Source organism: Ailuropoda melanoleuca, chromosome 10 (genome assembly GCF_002007445.2).
Source record: "Ailuropoda melanoleuca isolate Jingjing chromosome 10, ASM200744v2, whole genome shotgun sequence".
Lineage (NCBI taxonomy): Eukaryota > Metazoa > Chordata > Mammalia > Carnivora > Ursidae > Ailuropoda > Ailuropoda melanoleuca.
In genome coordinates, this window is record NC_048227.1 from 23,286,852 (window position 1) to 23,307,824 (window position 20,973).

The 20,973-nt window shown below is 44.1% G+C and overlaps 2 protein-coding genes across 4 annotated transcripts in view; one reads left to right on the forward strand and one right to left on the reverse strand.

The window, feature by feature from the left end:
* The window catches only part of PDILT (protein disulfide isomerase like, testis expressed), a 41,584-nt gene extending 27,050 nt beyond the window's left edge, over positions 1–14,534 (forward strand). Inside the window, exons 5-12 of the mRNA XM_002929072.4 lie at positions 320–457; positions 3,320–3,430; positions 3,513–3,638; positions 6,152–6,349; positions 9,392–9,512; positions 11,557–11,735; positions 13,131–13,220; positions 14,208–14,534. Coding sequence (XP_002929118.1) covers positions 320–457; positions 3,320–3,430; positions 3,513–3,638; positions 6,152–6,349; positions 9,392–9,512; positions 11,557–11,735; positions 13,131–13,220; positions 14,208–14,444 — 1,200 coding nt within the window. The 3' untranslated portion in view covers positions 14,445–14,534. The remainder of the gene's footprint in view (positions 1–319; positions 458–3,319; positions 3,431–3,512; positions 3,639–6,151; positions 6,350–9,391; positions 9,513–11,556; positions 11,736–13,130; positions 13,221–14,207) is intronic.
* The window catches only part of ACSM5 (acyl-CoA synthetase medium chain family member 5), a 106,530-nt gene that overhangs the window by 67,253 nt on the left and 18,304 nt on the right, over positions 1–20,973 (reverse strand). The gene's annotated exons all lie outside the window — the stretch shown is intronic.

The following is a 20,973-nucleotide window of genomic DNA, read 5'->3' on the forward strand; positions in this document are numbered from 1 at the left end:
TTCTGAAAGCAATTAAGGAATAAATGTTTAAAAGTCTCAACCTGTGTGTTAGAACAGTCTTACTCTAAATACTTGGAAAAAGTTGAGTTTATAAATTCTTTTCATTAATCTCTGTGGATTTGCCTATTTTGGCCTTAGTCATAGCCACAGAAGTATTCTGAGTATGTAACATTCATGAAAGGGGAATTAGGGAACCCAGGAAAACCCCAGAACTTGGAAAGGCGAGGAGATGAATTGGTCACCATTTCTATCTTGACCTTAAATAAGCCAGATGTTTTGCTTTCTACCAAAGCCTCACCAAACATCCTTCCCCAAACAGGATTTAGAGGAAGAAGTAGCAGAGCTGTTCTATGATATGATCAAAGACTTCCCAGAGCTAACGTTTGGAGTGATACCAATTAGCAATGCCATCGGACGTTTCCACGTCACCCTTGACAGTGTTCTGGTGTTCAAAAAGGTAAGACTTGGATTCTATTGCTAGTGAAGGGTCTCCATCTCAAAATAGTGGACTATGCATGCATCTATAGGCTTTGGGTACAATTCTGGTTCTGCCATTTGTGAGCTAAGTGGCATTGGACTAGGCAGCTTTTGTGAGATCACAGTCTCCCAGAGTTTCTCTGGCCTTTCTAGACATCTTCCATTGTAAGCTCCTCCTCCTTTTCTTAACCAGTAAATGCCATTCATTAAGGCTCAGTCCTCTGCCCTGTGTTTTCTTCTGGTCCCTATTCCCCTACCCACCCTCCATCAGCAAGTCATACACCCATAACTTACAAATCTCCCATTTCCAGCCAGACTGCTCTATCTCCAGACTTTCATATCCATCAACAGATGTCTCAACATGACCAAACCTAACATCATAATCTCCCCTCCAAATCCTCTTTCAGTGTTTTTTTCTCTCTCTCAATGAATGGTGTCACCATTTCTCCAATGTCCCATCTGAGTAAAGCCAGAATACCCAGGCATTATTCTAACCCCTCCCTCTTCTCCACCCTTCACAACCCATCCATCACCCCAAACCAATCGATCTTAAATCCAAAATATCCCTTGAGTCTATCTATTTCTCTCTACTGCTACCATCCTAAGTCAAGTAACCATCATATCCCATAGCCTAATGCAACACCCACCCAACTGGTCTGCCACATTCTCTCTTATCCCCTAAAAAGTAATCTTTCCAAAACTCAAAAGTGATGGCCACCTGCCTCCTTCCCACCAAAAGCCCTTTAATGGCTTCCTATTATTCTTAGGATAAAGACTCAAGTCCCTAATAAGGCCCACAAGGCCTTCCTCACTCTAGCCTCTGTTACACATCTTCTTCCCTTCCCTCTCTGGGATCTGAGAATAGATCATCCAAGCTGCCTAGTAGGACATTTAATTAAATTAACATTTTCGTTCCTCAAACTAGCTACATGTGGATAATGGCTACTGTACTGAACAGCATAGATATACAGAGCATTTCCATCATCACAGAAAGTTCTATTGAACAGTATTATTCTAGACACAGTAATCTGGTTCCTGGAACATGCCTTACTGCCTCGCCACACAAAGCCAAATCCTTACAACAATCATGTTATTTACAGAAATGGCTTAGAGAGGTTAGGTTACTTGCCCAGGGCCACACAGGAGGTGGGTGAAGTGATACCCAGACCTGCTTAAGACTGTGAGCCAGTACATTTTTACTTGGGCTCTCAGGAGTCATTGTAAGGTTTTAAGTTGGAGAATAAAATAAACTGATTTGTGTCTCTGAATGGGATAACATAGAGTCCAAAAATAGATCCAAATACATATGGAAATCTAGTACAGGATAAAGATGATATTTTAGATCAGTAGGGGAAAAATATTATTCAATGACTAGTGTTGAGAGAATTGGGTAGCCAGTTAAGAAAAAAAGAAAAAAAAAAGCTAAATCCATATATCCTCCTTCCATCAAATTAAATTGCAGATTGATTTCTGATTTAAAAATACAAAAAAGAAACCATGGAAAGTCTAGAAAATGCCACAGGGGACTTTGCTTTCTAAACTTGGAGCTGGAAAGCCCTTTTATAAAGCATGACAGAACCCCTAGAAACTATGAAAAGAAATGCTGATACATTTGGACCACATAAAAAGTTAAAAGAATAAACCTCATCACAACATCAAAAACCAAAGAGCAAACTTGAAAAATGCACTTAGGACAGAGTCAGTCTATTTTAATGGTTAAGAGCATGAGCTCTAGAGTCAGACCTCTGGGTTGAAAGCTTGGCTCCCCCTCTCACTAGCTTAGCAACCTTGGGCAAGTCACTTCACTTTTCTGTGCCTCAATGTCCTCAAACTGTACAATGGTAGAAATAATGATGCATAACTCAGCGGAATGTTATGAGGATTAAATGAATTCTTGCATATAACATATTTAGAACTGTGGTTGGTGCAATATGAGCTCTCCATAGTCCGATTAACATTATCAGACTATTGTCCTAACCAGAAAAGAGTTACAGCTTTGTCCAAAGGACAACAGGGGCTGTGAAGTATTTGAGCAAGAGAATGACATGAGTTGCTTTCTAAGAACATCACTCTGGCTAAAGATGGGGGTTGGGTTGGAGGGAAACAAGGGGAGAAATTGGAAGACCATTAGGCAGCTTCTGCAGGCGTCCAGGGAAGAGGTTTGGACTAGAGCGTAGGCGAAGAGAAAGAGACAGAGTAGGGAGAAATCAGCCAAAGAGAGCTACATCTTTGTTCTTCCCCCACAGATTTTGATCCTGAGCTACAGAGAATTATTTCCTTCCCTGTGTTAATCCCAGTCCTCCTGAGAAGCAGTCATCAAGCAGGATTAGACATGCAAAAGATTAGGAAAATGCCTGTGAAGGGAAACAGAAGGAGCTGGGGGAGACTCATCAGGCTACGATGTAGGTCTAACCCTTTGGAAGGAAGGTCCCCTGCCTGCAGCAAAGTTCTAAGAAAGCTGGTCAACGTCACCTACCAGAGAAGTTCTGCATGTCTCCCAGAAATGGGTTTGCCTTAGTATCCCTGACACAGTGTCACTGGTTAGGAGAAGTGTGTAAGAAACTGCTCAGCATCAGCACAACTCTCTGGATGGATTTCAAAATGAAGCGACTGGCTGCCCATTGACCACACTCCCCGCTCCGTAGATCGGAGATTTTCACAGCTGCCACATACCCATATTACACACACAGGCCGTTCGTATTTACCAAGTACCTAGATTATGGATTACATTTGTCACTATAGCGTTCTCCTTTTGTCCACGGGGAAAACTGCTATTTTTATTTATTATGTGTCTACGTTATGGAAGCTACTGCCCTCCAATGCTTTTCTCCTTTTGTCCAAGGGAAAGATTGTGAAACGCGAGGAACTCATTAATGACATTACCAACAAACAAGTCCTCAATCAAGTCATAAAACAGCACCTCACTGATTTTGTTATTGAATACAACATCGAGGTCAGTGAGCCAAAGGGTCACTGGGAGAAGGGTAGGTGCGTCAGCTGTGTGCCTGGATGACCTGTTTCCCTGGTAATTTCAGAGCAAGGACCTGATTTATGAACTGCACATCCTGAATCACATGCTGCTCTTCGCCTCCAAACGCTCGGAGTCATTTGGTATGATAATGCAGCATTATAAGTTGGCATCCAAGGAATTTACAAACAAGGTTTGTGGAAAGTGCTATTGCCCTTGTTGGACGGGTGTCCAGGACCTGTAGAGGCTAATGCCATTTGCCTGCCCTGCTGATTGTAAATTAAGCCTAGGGTTATTTGCATATGCATTTGCATGCCAGTGTCCTTACTTGCATACTGATGCTACATATTATTTCCTACTTAATTTTAAACCAGCTTCCTCCCTTTTTCCTGCCCAGTGTCTCTTCCTTTCTATACCTATGCTGCTGCTTCCCTCATCCTTTTGCAAAGTCTACTATGGGAACATGATGGTTTGGCTGCTTTTTTGATGGACGATGCTCTAGCAGGAGTGAGGGGCTGCAGTGTGGGTGGTCTTTGGCCTGGAAGTGAGGGGGAGGAGAGACCGCCCCTGCCTAAGGTCAGGGAGTGTGAAGCAGCACAGACTGCCTGGTGAGTAACTGCTGAGACTCAAGGCTTCAGCATTGCCCAGACCTGGGTTCCAATTTTATTCCTCTTAGAAGTGATTTTGTTTGTGAGTTTCTTCACCACTGAGTTTCAATCGCCTTATGTAAAATGGAAGAATTAGAGGTGTTACAGGTAAAACAATGAGCACATGTACAGTGAACAGTGCTATTATTACTGCTGTCATCATTGCTAGAAACAAATCTGCCATACCTACATGTACCACCACCTGGACCATGGAGGCAATTTACTTCACTTTTCTCTTTATTTTTTATAAGTATGGTAATGGCAGATTATTTTCTTTTTGATGAAAATTACTCTAAAATTCAAATGAAACAATTAAAAACTTTGAAACCTGAAATAAACATGCAGTAAAGCAACTAGGGCATGAACATATTTAATGTTCATGCTACATCCCACCACACTATTCTCCAGGGAGTTTGTTCCAATTACAGAAATACCTCTTGTAAATATATTTCCTGTTTTATCCAATTTTAAATTTTTGATGTAATTCAGCTGATCACAATCTGATCGCTTCCTTCTATTTCTCTTATAATAGTCAATATGTAGCCATAGTTCCTCCAGATTATTTATTTTTTTATTTAACTCTTTAATCTAGGTGGAGATTGTTATGGCTTATATTGTGAGATAAGGTCCTAAATGGCCTTTACCCCAGCTATCTAGCTTCCCGAGTGCCAGGTGATTGTGATCTAGTTTAGAGCCAAAGATAAAAGGATGAATATCATTCAGACAGTTCATTCCCTCATATCTTATCTTGTTCATGGCTAGTCAATATTTGAGTATACAAGGATGGTTCAAATGGATTGCTTTGTTTTCCACTTCCCAGCAGAGGGAAGAGTGTCGAGCGCATAATAGGGCCCTTTGTATTTTAACAGATGAACGACCTGAGGGTATCAGTGTTTGCTGTGAGCCTCCCTGCTTCCCCTCTTGCTTCTTCTCTGCAAACAGAGCCATCTTTTAAAAATTATTATCATAGTACTTTCTGGCTCTCACTATTCTTTAGTGGCCTTCCATCTTATTCAGATAAAAGCCACCCTCCTTCCTGGGGCTCTGATCTCATCTCTGACACATCTCTAACTTTGTGCCCCATGACTCTCCCTCATGGTGCTGAAGCCACACTGGCCTTTCCTTTCTATTCTAGAACATTCTAAGCTCCCGACCCTAGGCCTTTGCATTGACAGTTTCCACTACCTGATTCAATGTTCCCCTGACTTGTTAACTCATCACTCAGGTCCCAGCTAAAATGTCACCTCCTCAGGTACTCCTGACCTTCCTACCTAACACGGGGTTCTGGCCTCACTCCACCTGAATGGTCATTCTCTATCAGGGTACTCTCTGTTTTACTGTCTAATTGGCACTCGTTGCTATCTGAATTTATTAATTTGTTTACTATTTTGTTGTCTGTCTTTTCCACTAGAACATAAACTCCATGAGGGCAGATCTTATCTGCCTTGGGCAGTTTATATCCCCAGTGCTTAGCAAAATGCCTAGTAGGCACTCCGCGAATACTTGTTGAATGATGAGTGAATGAAGTCATGAATTTCCTTGACAGAAGAATAATCCAAATAATAATGAGTTGACAATAATAATGAGCATTGAGCATTTTTACCTCCCAGTTACTGAACCAAGCCTTTATACACATTATCCTTTTAATTCTCTCAGAAACCCTATAAACCGGGTACTCTTATAATCACTTTACAGGTAAGAAAACTGAGGCACAGAGAAGGTCAGTCACTGTTTTGCCCAAGGACCTGGATGAAAGCTCAGGACCTCCCGACTTCCTGTGGTTGTGTGGATGGCACCCTGCACAAGGATGGTGAAATGAGGCTGGTGGCCGACCTGTCTGTGCCCTGGGGCACAGGGGTGCCCCTGCCTGATGGAAAGGAGCCTGTTCTGTCTTTCCGGTGGAAATAGCCACAGACCCTGCTATTCACACTCCCTTAGTGGTCTCCCAGGGCTTCCCAAGTTTCTTTTCCTCAGTAAGGGATTCCTTGGCCAATTTCAATCTTTACCCTTTCCATGGCCTCCAATCCCAGAGAGACTCAGGTTCCATTTGATTTGGCAGATCCTTTTCATCCTTGTGGATGCAGATGAACCCAGAAACAGACATATCTTCAAATACTTCAGGATCACGGAGGTTAATATCCCATGTGTCCAAATCCTAAACTTAAGCTCTGACGCAAGGTACAAAATGCCTTCTGAGGAGATAACCTATGAAAATCTCAAGAAATTTGGCCGCAGCTTCCTGAATAGAAGTGCCAAGGTAAGTTTGTTCTTGGACAAGGTTTACTCAGAACCTCAAAATTTCATAATTTTGCTGACTTTAGTTATCTGAATGGGGAGGCAGAATTTCAGGGTTCATTGTGGAGAAATACCTGTATCTCTCCATCTCCAATCTTTTCAACTTTTCACCTGTCCTGATGCTATAATTCCACCATTAATTCTTTATTTTGAAAGGCATTTCCTTTACAGGAACTCCCAACTGAAATGCAGGAGCTCCCAGGGGTCCCAACATTCTCTGAAAGGAGACACTTTTCCTCCTTTCAGACTCTCTTGTGAAAGATTTAAGGATAGATGGATTTTGGGAGAGGAGATAGGGTGGAGATGTATTAAGCAATCAGGATTTAGCCTCAAAGGTTTTCCGTACCTTTTATTGGGAGGTTAGAAAGGAGCTGTTTTGCTAAAAGGAAGGAGAGGCTATAGAAGGATCAGACATAACACAGTATCTCCTGCTGTTTATGCAGCACTTGCAAAGTCCCCCAGCCAGCCTGCTGAATTAGGTGACCATATTTTTTATTTCCAAATGGGACCACTTTTGAGACTAACGGTGTGGGGGGAGGTGGGCATTCTTTAAAAGTATTCTGGAACAATAGGAATAAATTGGAACTTTCCAAGGCAACCAGAATGTTTTGTCACCTTCCCTCTGAGGATTCCCATTACCTTCTGTCCATTCCTGCACAGACACTCCTTCTCAAATGAAAGCCATTTTTTCCCTGCAGCACAACATCATCACAGGCCAAGTGGTGAGGCTGGTGTCTTCCCTGCCATTTCTCCTCCTCCTCCCTTCAAAACCCCAGATCCCATGCATTTGGACTTCAGATTGTCTGCTCCCTCCCTCCATTGCTGTCATTTGGTCATGTCCCTTTCACTGCTGGGGGACTTAAGCTCCTCATTGCAGACTTGCCCTCCATCCCCTCTCTGCCATCATTCCAGAGATGTCAGTAACCAAAACCCTGGTCTCTCTCTTCTCTCATAATTGGTGTGTCCATGCCATCCCAGCCACCTGCTCTTGTGGCCACACACTAGAGATGGCAGCCCCTCTGAAAACCTGATTTCAAGCTTCCCATCCTCTTAATTCCTTTTTCTAATATCCACATTGCTACAATTCTTTACCCTTCTCATGGCCTCCAATCTCCTGATCCCATTTCTCCTGCCTTCCTTCATGAACTTGGATTCCATGGTTCATAGCTCTGCTGATGATTCCCTTAACTTCTTTATCCCTTTATTCCTTTATCCACCTTCTACCTTCTTTACACCCTCTGGAATTTACAAGGCAAAATCACAACCCTAGTTGAAACCACTTAATGTCCCTACTTCTTCCAGGCCAATGCTGGAGAAAAAGATCACCACCATGAGGCAGGCTGGCCTCATGGAATCACAAACCTCCCATGGGCTCTTTGAAATGTCCTGACATCTCTGTATAAATTTCTCTTAGTGTGTTCATTCTCTAAATCTCCAAGTTTCTTTGTCCTCATACCCTATTCCTACTTCCAGTCTCAGCTGAGTATAAGACCATGTATCATTAAGACAGAGGGCCCTCACTTTCCATCACCACATGTACAAACCTACCTGGAGCTCTACCCATTCTCTCTCTCTTCCCTCCAGTTTACCTCAGGAGGTGTCTATCTCCTCCTCAAAGACCAATCCTCCCATGCTCTTGCAGTAGAGACGAGCACCCTTCACATGACTTATGAGATGTCAAATGCCTGATCTGGCCCATTTCTAATTTCCATCTTTTTCATCATTTCCCATCTCCATGCCCAGCCTGCACCCCCTTTATGCTCCCTCAGAAAGAATCTTCAAGTCCTTTCTAGAGGCTGTTGTGGGGATGAGGGAAGTATTATAGGAACTGGGAAAGATGGGCAAAGGCCAGACAGTTAAGCATATTAAGGATTTTGGTCCCAAGAGCAATGGAAAGCCAAATTTGCATGGTGAAAATAGAACCCTGCTGGTAGAATCAAGGTGTGGAGAAAGCTAGGAGATGCAGAGAGAACTCTGTGAGGCTATTACAGTGAGTGATCTAGGTGAGAGATGAAAGCTACCTGGGCTGGGGTAACAGCAGTGCTGATGGAGAGAAGGAAGTGGATTCAAGAAATTGCAGGAAGCAATGGTTGTAGAGAAAAATATATGTTCTGAGATTTCCACCACTTCCTTCGAAGAGAAGCATAACAAGGTTCATTCTTTCACACATTCATTCACAAAGTATTTATTGACATTCTACAGTGTGCCAGGTTGTGGATACTAAGTGATGAAGAAACAAAAATCCCTAGTGACATTCTGTCTAGTGTCATAGAGACACGTTAGTCAACTAACCAGAAAAATAAGATTTAAATGATAAACTTGAATAAGTGATACAAGGAAAAGTACCAAATGTTATGAGAACTTATGGTAGCAGGATCTGACCTAGTCTGGGGAGAGTCAGGGAAGCCATCCCTTGAGATCATTCTGAAGGGTAAATCTGAGTTAACTGGATGAAGAATGGAGAGCAGGAATGAGGAGTGGGGAAGGCCCTCCAGGCAGAGGAATGGCATAAACAAAGGCCTGAGTTGGAAGAAGCCTAGCTCTTTGGGTAAATAGAAGATGAGTAAGGCTGAGGAAAGCAAGGGAAAGATGGTAATGAGCTTCATGAGGCTGGTAGGAGCCAAAGTGTGATAAAGGTTTTATAGATCACGTAAATTATCTTGATTTTGATTCTGGGAGTAATTGGGAACAGGTAAATTTTGGGGGGAGGGAAGGACAAACTAGATAAGATGTTGAAGACATGAACCCCTCTCTCATCTAAGAATCTCAAGAATTATGTATTTGGAATGCTAGAATTGAACCCAGTTTTAAGCCTTGCCTCCTCCCCAACCCTCTGATCTCAATTTGCTGTCAATAATCCAGGCTGGACATCAAGCATTTCAAACTCTTTCCCAAGGTGGTTATAAGAACAAGAGAAAAACTTCCACTGTTCCCCGTCATGGCAGGAGCTTCAACTGCCAGCCCCTTTCTGGAGATTGTTAGACCTCTCAAATTTGCTTCCTAGAAACATCAGTCCAGTGAAGACATTCCAAAATATTGGGACCAGGGGCCAGTTAAGCAGCTCGTTGGGAAGAACTTCAACATAGTGGTCTTTGACAAGGAAAGGGACGTATTTGTGATGTTCTGTAAGTATCTCTGCAGAGGCCATAGAAGGCAATGGCCCAGACATTACTTTTCAAGTGCTGCTCCTGAATTCTGGGACCCCCAAATCTCCAAAATCTATCAAAGCACCATTTCAAGGATGGTCTTCAGACATCCAAAGAGTTTGGATCAAAATGCTATCAGCTACAATGCAACTGTCCTGGAAAATCTAATTCTTGGAACATGTGCAATACCTTCCATATAATCCAGTCCTGTGGCTTTTATAACAATAATAATGTTGATGGCTAACACTGAGTCAATGCTATGGTATACCAGGCCTTTTGCAGAGCCATTCTATACTTTTATCTCATTTAATCCTCACAACATGCTTTGAAAGTAGCTGCCATTATTGCTCTCACTTTGCATAGGACTAAACAGAGTCTCGGGGAGGTGAAGAAACTTCCAAAGTCAGGCAGCAAGTAAGTACTGGAACTGGGATTGGAGCCTAGGCAGCCTGTCCCCAGTGCCTTGGCTGGCCACTGCTGTACAGAATGGCAGTTCTGGCTTTATGTAACTTATCAAATGGCCCGTATTTAACCCACCTGAGCTGGTGTGGCCAAACTGGAGACTCAAATCAGGCAGGTTCGGCATATTGCAAGTACCTGATAAATGACCGCTATTATTATTCCTATTGTTGTCATTATTTCCAGTGCTTGCCTGAGGACTATTGCCTTTTCTCTGCTGTTTCTGATTTGCACATGAGAGTCATAGCCAGGGACTGCTCTCCTACCCCAAGACACAGAGAAGGATGACGCTGAAGTTACTTTAGACACCTCTTGTATTTTACCATTTATCGAGCACCGACAATGAGCCAGGCATGAGCTGGCTGTGTACACATCCGCTCTTATTTCCTCCTCAAAACAAGCGTCTTAGGAAGGTCCAATGGATTTCCCCACGATACAAATCAGGGAACTTAGCCTCAGAAAGATTAATTACCTCACCCCAAGTCACACAGTAAATACATTGCAAGGCAAAAAGTTCAAATCAAGCTCTGATGCCATTCCTTCCTGAGGGCTGCACTGTATCATGCAGGCCTTTAAAAACTTCATTGAAATGGACTCCCATCCACAGGGTGAAGTGTTTAAGGTCCACGTGGTTGAATAAGCATGATCTGTTGCCTTTAAGTGAGAGGTGGGGCAGTTTTTCTATACTTAACTGACACCAGAGCTAGAAGAATGCCCATTTGGTTCTGGTAAAAGGCAAAAGCAGCCTCATTTTCTTGGAAGCAGGCCTGTCAGATTGGCCCCCTGGGACTGCGACCATTATGCCCCCTCTGGCTCCCAGGGAGCTGCAGGGAGAACAGATGGTCATGGGAGCACTTGGTTTGTAAATGGAGGGATGATCATCCAAATGTGGAGTGTCGGGGCCCTTGAGGCCACCCCTCCCACAGAGCCAGAAACTTTAAGGGGATGATGAGCAGGGAAGGTTAGAGCTGGTCCCTGATTCTCTCCCCCTAATGCCTGGGCCAGACTCAAAGCTAAAGGAATGGTCCCTCAGGACCAAAAGGCAGTGTGGTATAACAGTCTCAAGTCAAAGCAGCCTGACTTCAGATCTCACTTCCTGTGCTTAATTACCTGGGTGACCTTGGGCTGTGAGCTTAACCTCTGTTGGAAAACTCTTGTGTTCTCGCTCTCTCTCTCTCTCACACACACACACACACACACACCGCGATTTCTGGCAGAACATGAGGAATCATCTAGTGTAAATATTTTTCTTGTTTTTTTTTCTTCAACTGGAGTGGAAAGCTATGTTAAAGGAAAAATAGAGAGTAGAAGAAAATGTCCCAGCATGCTCAAAGTGTTTGTGTCTGGGTAGAGGGGACTAGATTAATTTTTTTCTAATTTATTTAATAATGATCAGGTACTGTGGTTGAAATGTAAAATAAGGTAATATACTATTCAAAGAAAGGAGGAACACAATTTGCAAAATAGCAGAACCATTAGTAGAATACAGTGACAGGGTTTCTGGGGTAGCGTTGGCTTTCAGTCTTTATTAGTGTGAACTGGCACAACGGCCCTTCTCTTCCAGATGCACCCTGGTCGGAAAAGTGTAAGGCGCTGTTCCCAGTGTTGGAGGAGTTGGGCAGAAAGTATCAAAACCACTCGACAGTCACCATTGCCAAGATGGACATCATGGCAAATGACATTCAGCTGATGTACCTAGACCGGTATCCCTTCTTCAGGCTCTTCCCCACCGACTCTCAACAAGTGAGGGGCTCTTGGGGCCCACATACCTGGAAATACCATTATGTTATTATCATGGACCCAGTTTCTCCTGATCTCCAGCTCTCCCTTCTACTAAATCAGCTTCATTCTCAGCTCCAGCCCCCATTATCCTCCATGTTCAGTTTGTAGAGTGTTCTCCATTAGCTTCCCCCAAAGTCCCAAGACTTGCTAGAACTGGGTCCAGCTTAGGTCACCTGCTCTTCCCTGATCCAGTCACTGTTGTCAGAAAGGTGTCAATGTCTTGGTAAGTCAGGCCCAGGTTCCTCTGGTATTGGGGCTGAGCTCTACCCAGACTATATGGAATAAGGGGGGGGGGAATCTTCATGTGAATCTTGGGGGTGGCATGCTATGAGAAGAAGGAAGAACACATGATAGAAAAACAGGTCAATGTCCTTTACACACCAGTATCACAATCACCAAGCATCGCCAGTGTCAAGGAACATACTTTCCGTGCTGCTTTGACACGTGGGAAAGAGTGTCCATCAAAGCACTGAAAGCCAAGGTTCCTGTCCCAAGAAGAGTATGACGAGTGTGGGAGAGAAGTCATGACGTGGGCCCACCTCTACTTGTAATTGGAATTGAAGGGGACAGATTCTGGAGGGCAGATATGCCATGCAGATATGGGATTTTAAAGAATGCTTAAGATTTAAATTAGATTAGAAGACGGGTGTGACTACAGGCAGGGAGTATAATAGGCATGAGGAGGTGGGCAGAAGGGTGACCACAGCACTGTGAAGGAGGGGCCATCCTTCTGGTACAGAACATGCACGTGGGAGAGTCGTGGAAAATGAGGCTGGGTTGAGAGGGTGGAGCTGTCACGGATCTTCCATTATCTGAAAAGGAGTGTAGACAACCAGTGGACAGTAAGCAGCTTCATAATCTTAAAGATTGAAAGACGAAAGGGAACTAGGGATAGCTGAGCAATGATCATGTATCAGATGCTTTGTAAAATAATAACTAGTCTTACTCTTCTTGTTATAATAATAATAATAATAGCAATTATATACAGCGCTCACTATGAGTCGGGTACTGTACTGTTTTTCATATAGTAACTCATTAAATTCTCAATAACATATGTCACAGGTACTGTTATCATCTTTACATTACAGATAGTGAAACTGAGTCATAGAGAGGTTACATAGGTTTGAGCCCTGACAGTGTGCTCTGAGGTCTGTGCTCTGAACCAATTCGGCTGGAGGAATTTTTATTACTCTTATCTTAGAGCCATGGTAATGGAGGCTCAGAGACGCTAAGGAACCTGGTCATTGTACTCAGCTTGTTAGGAATTTGACCCTGGATTTATCTTATCTCTGAATAATCCCTGACTATTTTGCAGGAAGAGGCTACCATTTTGACCTTGTTCTTTTTTCTTCCTAGGCTGTACTGTATAAAGGAGAACACACCCTGGAGGGCTTTTCTGACTTCCTGGAAAGTCAAATCAAGACCAGGATTGAGGATAAGGATGAGGTAAGGCAAAACGGCAGTACCCAGGATTATTCTGTTCCACACAGAATCATCAAGAGCTCAAACAACTAGGAAAGAGTGTGCCAAGAGTCCCATAATCTTGTGCTCTCTGGAGCTGGCTGACCACAGGTGAAAAATGACCTATTCTGAATGACTTTATTTCAAGGGCACTTAACTACAAGAAAGCAGAAATGGCAGACTTCAGAAACGGGGAAAGGCTGTGAGGTCTCCTAAGGCTGCTTCCCTGGGTCCACTGTTCCCGAGTTGGTAACCAGATGTCTTGACAGGATCCAGTTCTCTGGCATTATTTTCCTGATGGATGGGATAACCATCCCCATTCTCTCCAAATCCCCAATTCCATTCATGCCTCAGTGAGGCCATCTGCAGGAAGATGCCATCTGCACTAGTTAGAACCCTTTCCGTTGCAAACATCAGAAACACTACTCTGGTTTAAGCAACAATGGGAACTTAATCCACATAACTGGTAAGACCATCAGGCACAGGTGGATCCAGGAGCTCAAACTCATTTTCTGTCTCCCCATCTCTGCTTTCCTCTCTGTTCCCAAGCAGTCACTTCCCCACTGGAGGGTCAAAGATGGCCCCACAGCTCTAAGCTAATATCCAACCAGCTTAGAAAGCAAGTACCTACTTCCTTGCAGTCCTAGCAAATGTCCTGGATAGGGATTTCATGAGAGGCCTGGGTCACATGTCCAGCCCTGGAGCTAGACCTGGGGCAGCCACACCCGTAGCCTTCGAGTAGAGGAATGGGGTTCTTTAAAGGCCCTATTTCTGGACAGGCAAGACTATGGTTAGGAACTTCCTCACCTAAGCCCAATGGGCCTTTGCATCTATGAGGATCCTCCAAGTGCCTCTCTCTGGGCACTTCCAGAAAAAGAAGTCTTGGTAATTATAATCACAATTATCATGTATTTGTTGCCTCTTTATTTCTTTATCCTATTTCTTCCCTCTTTCCCTTCTTTTCTTGAAAAGCTGTTGTCTGTTGAACAAAGTGAAATGACAGAAGAGGAGGCATTCGCTGAGGAAAAGAAGGTACCTTTTATCAAGGAAGAGTTACCTGACCAGAAGTTGCCAGAGCTGGAGAATGTGACAGTGCTGGAAGAGCCCGCTGGACAGAAGGAAACAGCGCAGTTGGAGGAGAAAAAGGTGGCTAAGCCAAAGGGACCTCCAAAACAAGAGAAGAAACTACAGGTGAAGGAAGAACTGTAGCTTCTTCAAAGCCAAGAGCCACTTCCCAGGTCCTGGCATCATTTTCTAAGGGGATCTACTCCAAAAAAAGTATATATCATTGTGATGGGTGGAGGCTGGATGATTAAAAACTCCTGAATGTCTTTGGCCCTGTTCTACTCGTTGCCTCTTTTTCCTGGTTGGGACTGCCTTAGAAGAACTGTTTCACCTGGAATTTATACAGGGTTGCAAGCAAAGCCATAGCTGCAACAATTAATGAGTATTCACAACATGCCGCTCAGTTATGCAATTTTCACGTCACTTTCATTATGCCCATTTTACACATGGGGAAACTGAGGGAAGCTGAGGCAAAGAGAGGTTAAGCAACTAGTCAGGATCACACAGTTAGGAAGCCCTTGAGATATGATCCCAGGCACTCTCACTGCAGAAACTGCATTTAACCACTATGTACACACCACCTCCACTAGCCTGGAGTCCCCAGGGTGGGGACTGATTTGTCTATGCTGCATTTTGACATGGTAAGAAAGAGATCCAGCCCCAACCATGTCCCCAGTCTTCTATATCTCAGTAAGTGACCCACTCTTTTAAGCAGCAACGGGCTAGTGCTAGCATAATGCTCAAGCCCCTTCGGTTACTACCCTAAAAATTACTCCACCAATCTGTGTGACTCCACCCACTTGTAATGACTCCACCCACTTCCAGCAGGTCACAAGCCCCACTGATCTCCACATGACTCCACCCACTTCCCTCCACCTCCTCCCACCATTCTCAGCCCTGGAAGTCTTCTGAATGGTGTGCTTCCGCTGCCGTTCTGTACCTCCCTGCCCACCCCCCATCCATATTCCATAAAGTTGCTGAAATTATCTTTTAAAAAGCCATAGACTTGAAGGCTTGCAACACTACCTGTTTTAACTCTATAATGGAATCTTCATCGCTTTTAGAATAAGATACAGTCTGCTTACCATGCCTTCAAGGCCTGGAAAGTTCTGGCCCCACAGATCTCTTCTGCTTTTTCCTCTCTCCCACTCATTTTCTAGGCTCCAGCCATGCTTCCTGTCTATTCTTGAAACAGTTCAAGTGCTCTCTCTCCTCATGATTGTTCCTTCTGCCTAAATGTACACACAATACACTCCCACAGATCCTCATGCAGATGTGTCTTCTCCATCCTTCAAACCTCAGTTCAGATGTGACCCCCTCAAAGAGGCCTTCCTAGATACCAATATCTGAAAGCATCTTATTTTGCTGTGCACTAATATACTACTTGCTTCCCCCACTGGTGGGTAAGCCCTGGAGAACAGATATATCTATTTTGTTCCACTGTATTTCCAATGTCTAGAACACTGCTTAGACACACTAGATGCTCAGTAAGTATCCATGGATCAAATGAAATTTCATATCAGGCAGCACCCCATCTCTGAGATACATGATTTCACTGTCATCCCAAAAGGGGGAGGTGCTACAATGTTGCCTGGAGATGCAAATTAGATTCTGTATTAGTTTCCTATTATTGCTCTGACAAAATGCCACAAATTTAGTGGCTCAAAGAAGTACCAACTTACTCTCTTAAAGCTCTGCAGGCCAGAAATCAGAAGTCAGTTTCACTGAGCTAAAGTCAAGGTGTCATCAGGGTTGGTCCCCTGTGGAAGAATCCGTTGACTTGCCTTTTCTAGCTTCTGGATACTGCCTGCATTCCTTAGCTCATGGGCCTGCCCAGACAACCTTCCATCGCGATCTTGAACTTAATCCTACTGCAAGGTCCCTGTTGTCGTGTAAGGTACCATTCACAGCTGCTGGGATTAGGACATAGACTATTGGGAAGTCATCATTCAGCTGACCACAGATTCATGCTGCTGATTTGTGATAATCATTTTGGCCAAGTGGTAACAGGACTCCTCTTGGAAAAAGGGGGCATATTATTTTACAGACCAATGTCTCCACAAACCATCTGGGCCTTTCCACTTCCCACCTGTCATATAAGAAAAAGGCTGTTTGTACTCCTTCAAGCCTCCTGATCCAGCTCCTGGGCCTCCCTCTCCCACCCCGAAACCTGGCCTGTCCATATCCAGATGAAGCAGGGTATAGCTGGGGGCCCTGGAACTCACCAGAGCCAGACTGCCCCAACAGGAGCAGGTGTTAGTATTCAGGACACGGTGTGAGGCTCACCTGCCTCAGCCTTAAGGCTATGTGGCTGCTGGTCAAAGGAAGGGTTCATGGGGGCTGCTAGGAATAAATCATGCGGAACGGAGTCCGTGACTGGCCACCAGCCACAGAATGCATGTGCTACCTGCAAGTTCCTCATATGTATCTGGGGCCTCAGGAAGTGGGGGCTCAGGTTGGGATAAGCAGTTATAGGTAAGTAAGGCCAGTGATGACCCTTTTGTTGGGAGAGTCGTCTCCCTTGGCCCATTTTCTACACCCTCCAGCACACACCACTCTCACAAAAATCCTCTGTATTCTGTTTGATCAGTTTTTCAAATTTCAAATTAGCTTCACCTCCTCAAAAAAAGACCTGAAACCACTTACCCTTCATGGCTGAGCATGGAATGCTTTTTACCCCCAGGAGTGCAACGCATCATAGGAGTAAATCTGAATAAGATAAGAGCTGTAGTATGGATTTAACACAGGCTAGCTGGCTAATCTCAGGGAAGCAACTTATTATTTCTGAACTACAATCTTCTTGGTAACATGCTGCTGTGCCTTGTCGTATGAGACAATAAATGTAAAAGCATTCAACATAGTCTCTGACCCAAGAGCGGAACTCAGTAAGTGACAGCGGTCAAGATTATTAGGATCAAGTTTCTTACCCATGTCTAAAAGTTAAAAGAAGGGCATTCCAAGAAGATGGGAACTTCTGGTAAACTGAGTAAGGTTTGTTCAGAAACAAATATTTTTTGGCTACTTTTCTGGAAGTAAGATAAAGAAAAACATAGTGCTTGAATTTGGCAACATGGATGTCTTTGGTGACCTTGATGTGCAATGTCAACAGAGCTGGCAGTTCTGGAAGCATATCAGTGTGAATCTGAGTGGAAAGTCCGCAGATAAGTCTTTTGTGAAGTTTGGTTATGAAAGGATGGAAAATAGGATGGCGGCTGGAGAGAGTGTGGGGTCAAAGGAAGGTTTCTATAGAAGGGACTAGCAGAAAAAAATGAAAGAAAAGAAAAGAAAGAGAGAAAGAAGAGAGAAAGAGAGAAAGAGAAAGGAAGGAAGGAAGGAAGGAAGGAAGGAAGGAAGGAAGGAAGGAAGGAAGGAAAGAGAAAGAAGAAAGAAAGAAAGAAAGAAAGAAAGAAAGAAAGAAAGAAAGAAAGAAAGAGAAAGAAAGAAAGAAAGGACTAGCAGATGAGAATACTCCAAGTGCCTATGAGAAGAGGAAGGAACAGGAGGAAGGGGTAGGTGAAGGTAAGGAAGAAAGGTTATCAGCCCAGGACGAAGGGTGCTGCTTCCATTATGGCAGAAGAGATGTGGAAGATGAATCCAGAGACAGGAGGACAGAGAAGTTGAGGGAGGCAACGCTTAGTGACTGCAGTGAGAATGTCATGATGTCATTAAATGTGCGGGGCTGGGAGACGGTAGGAATTTTGAAAAAAGAGCGGAAAAACACCCGATTAGAGAAACACCACAGGATGCTCCAGCTATGCTGAGGGCAGGTGATGCTTATTGTTTTAAAATGTAGGTTTTGTTATTATTATTCAGATGTGGCAAGGCTAACAGATGAGAAGATGAATGCCATTGAAAACATAGCTGGTTATATTCCCAGATCCCAAGAGAAGGGGGCACACGAGGAAGCACCAGGGTCAATCAGGAGGCCAAGGGAGAGGGGAAACATGAGCAAGAGCCTTTCTTGTGGTTTTTATGGGAAGGAACAGGAGAGGCAGGGTAAGCAGGTTTAGGACTGGATAGTTTGAACAATTTCAGCAGGTCCTGGGATGAGGAAACTGTCCTCAGTTGTCTGGTGCCTGGCTCTGGGATGATAAGGGCAGGGGAATAGTGGTCCTGAGTGTGAGACGCCCCAGCAAAGGAGGGCTGGTTTTGCGGGGGGCAGGGGGGGGCCCTCTGGGTGGTTGGTTTGCATACAAAGGGCAGATCTCTAGCAAACAGTTTGCAATCTCTAGGAATTAGCCTGGGAGGGGCAATCCCTCCAGGGTCAGCAAAGCCCCAAGATGTACAAGCATCAAATACAGAAATCAGAAAAACATGGTTATTACACTTATGAATAATCTCCAACACAAATGTCCCATATTCTTGCCTGTGGCCTTTGTCCGGACAACTCCAGGAGCCACCTGGAGCCTCCATTTTAATCCTTTAAAGACACCTGGATTTGGGTTTAGACAGGGCTTCATATACACCAACCAGAAATGATATTCACCATCCAAAATGGAGACAAAGAATATTAAGAACTTTTATTTTCTTCTTAAGTGGGGGGGGGGGAGGACACATTACTATAGAAAAAAAAGAAAAAGAAAAAAGGACACAGCCAGTTCAAAAAAAAAAAAAACACACAAAGGAAGAGATAATGATTTCCCTTTTTATTGAAGAACTGCAAAACTAAGCAATGAGATTTCTCACTTAATTTTTTAAAATATTTATTTATTTGAGAAAGAGAGAGTGCTTGCACGTAAGAGTGGGGGGAAGGGCAGAGGGAGAGGGACAAGCAGACTCCCCACTGAGCCGGGAGCCCAACACAGAGCTAGATCCCAGGACCCCAAGATTATGACCTGATCGAAGTCAGATGCTTAAACAACTGAGACACCCAGGCACCCCTAAACTAGTTTATTTAAAAAAATCTCCCTCTGGGGTGCTGTTTGGGAAGAGGTATCAAATTCTTAAAATTGCACCACCTTGGGTTGCCTGGGTAGCTCCGGTGGTTAAGCGTCTGCCTTGGCTCTCAGGTCATGATCCCAGGGTACTGGAATCAAGCCCCATATCAGGCTTTCTGCTCAGTGGGGAGCCTGCTTCTCCCTTTCCCTCTGCTGCTCCCCCTGTTCATGCTGTCTCTCTCTCTCTGTCAAATAAATAAAATCTTTAAAATACATATATTTAAAAAAAAACTGCACCACCTCTTTGACCCAGAAATTTCACTCCTACAGAATTATCCTGAAGAGATGATTGCACAGTGCTGATGGTTATCCTACCACTAAATGAGACAGGATGAGAAAGATCCTGAAAAAGTAAATGCAATGGGTCACTGTTCTATTTCCTGCTCAGCCCAAGTTTACACACATTGAATTTTTCTCAATGGGACTCTTAGACTGAACTGCCATCTACATGGGACTGGGTCAGGAGCCATGGGGTTGAGCCCAGGCTCTGCCATTTCGACCCCTGTGACCGTACATCAGCAAAGCAACATTGACAGTGACTTCCACGGGTAGAATCCTTATACCACCTCTATTCTCACTTCTTCTCCTTTAACCACCACAACAACTCTAACAGATGGGTACTTTCCTTTTACAGACAATGAAAATGACCTCAAAGATTATTAAAGAAATGAGTCCTCTGGCACACAGTAAATGGCTGATCGGGAACCAGGCAGACCGACTTAAAAGTCAGTCTACTTAGTCATAAAGTTACCCACCTCCCAAGGGGGCCTATCCTCATGGGAACTCAGATTCTTTGTTTCACAGAGTGGGTCTGGTCTGATGATGTCTGAATTATCTTCTGGCTTTGATCTTCAACCATTTTTACCTCCTCTCCTGCTCACGTCCAGACCACAGAGGTGCTTGCTGAGCCCATGAGGATGAGTGTGCTTCAACAGGGTGCCCTCCCCAGGGCAGGGACCCCAAATGGCCACAAGTGCATGTCCTAATGGGGGCAATAAAAACCCCCTTTGTCCCAGCGCTGCCTCGTTTTGGATATTGCCCTCTGCCTGGCTCCTTGGGTCCACCTTGTCCTTCTCAATGACCAAGAAAAGGCCTAGTACCTTGGCACTGCTTTTCCGGTTAATTTCTAACTAAGGAATCTCTTTATGCCAAAAGGTGCAAAACAGAGGCCTTATATTTGCGGGCACAAGTTTGACCCCCAATGTCAGTCATTTGGGGTGTCCACATATTAGGAAAAAACAACAATCTGACAGCCTAGGAAAGGAAAACACTGTGCCCAAAGGGGAAAATACTCCACCCTCAAGAAAACAATCTCAAGAAACAAAACCAGAGGATAATTGGAGGAGAGATTGCCAGCCAGGGGCAGATGTATATATAGGAGGCACATACTTGTAAGCAGATTAATTCTACCTCTCTGGCTTCAGGTAAGGCTATCTACAGCTCTCTCTTCTCCTAGCCACTTCTCCACCACCTAGTTCTCTGCTAATTCCCATTCTGCTTGGGAGAGGGAGGAAAGGAAATGAGTTTGGACACCTGGGTCGACCTAGATTGGGCCATTCCTCTGCTGACTCTTGGCTTCATTATCTTTGGTTGGTCAATCTCCTCTCTTCGAGGCTGTGCTTTTCTAATAACAATGACTACTGTTTCTTCACTCATTCAACAAATACTAGTGAAGTGCCTACTGTGTACCAGCAATGGGGACACAGCAGTGAACAATAGCATTTGCTGTGTGCTAG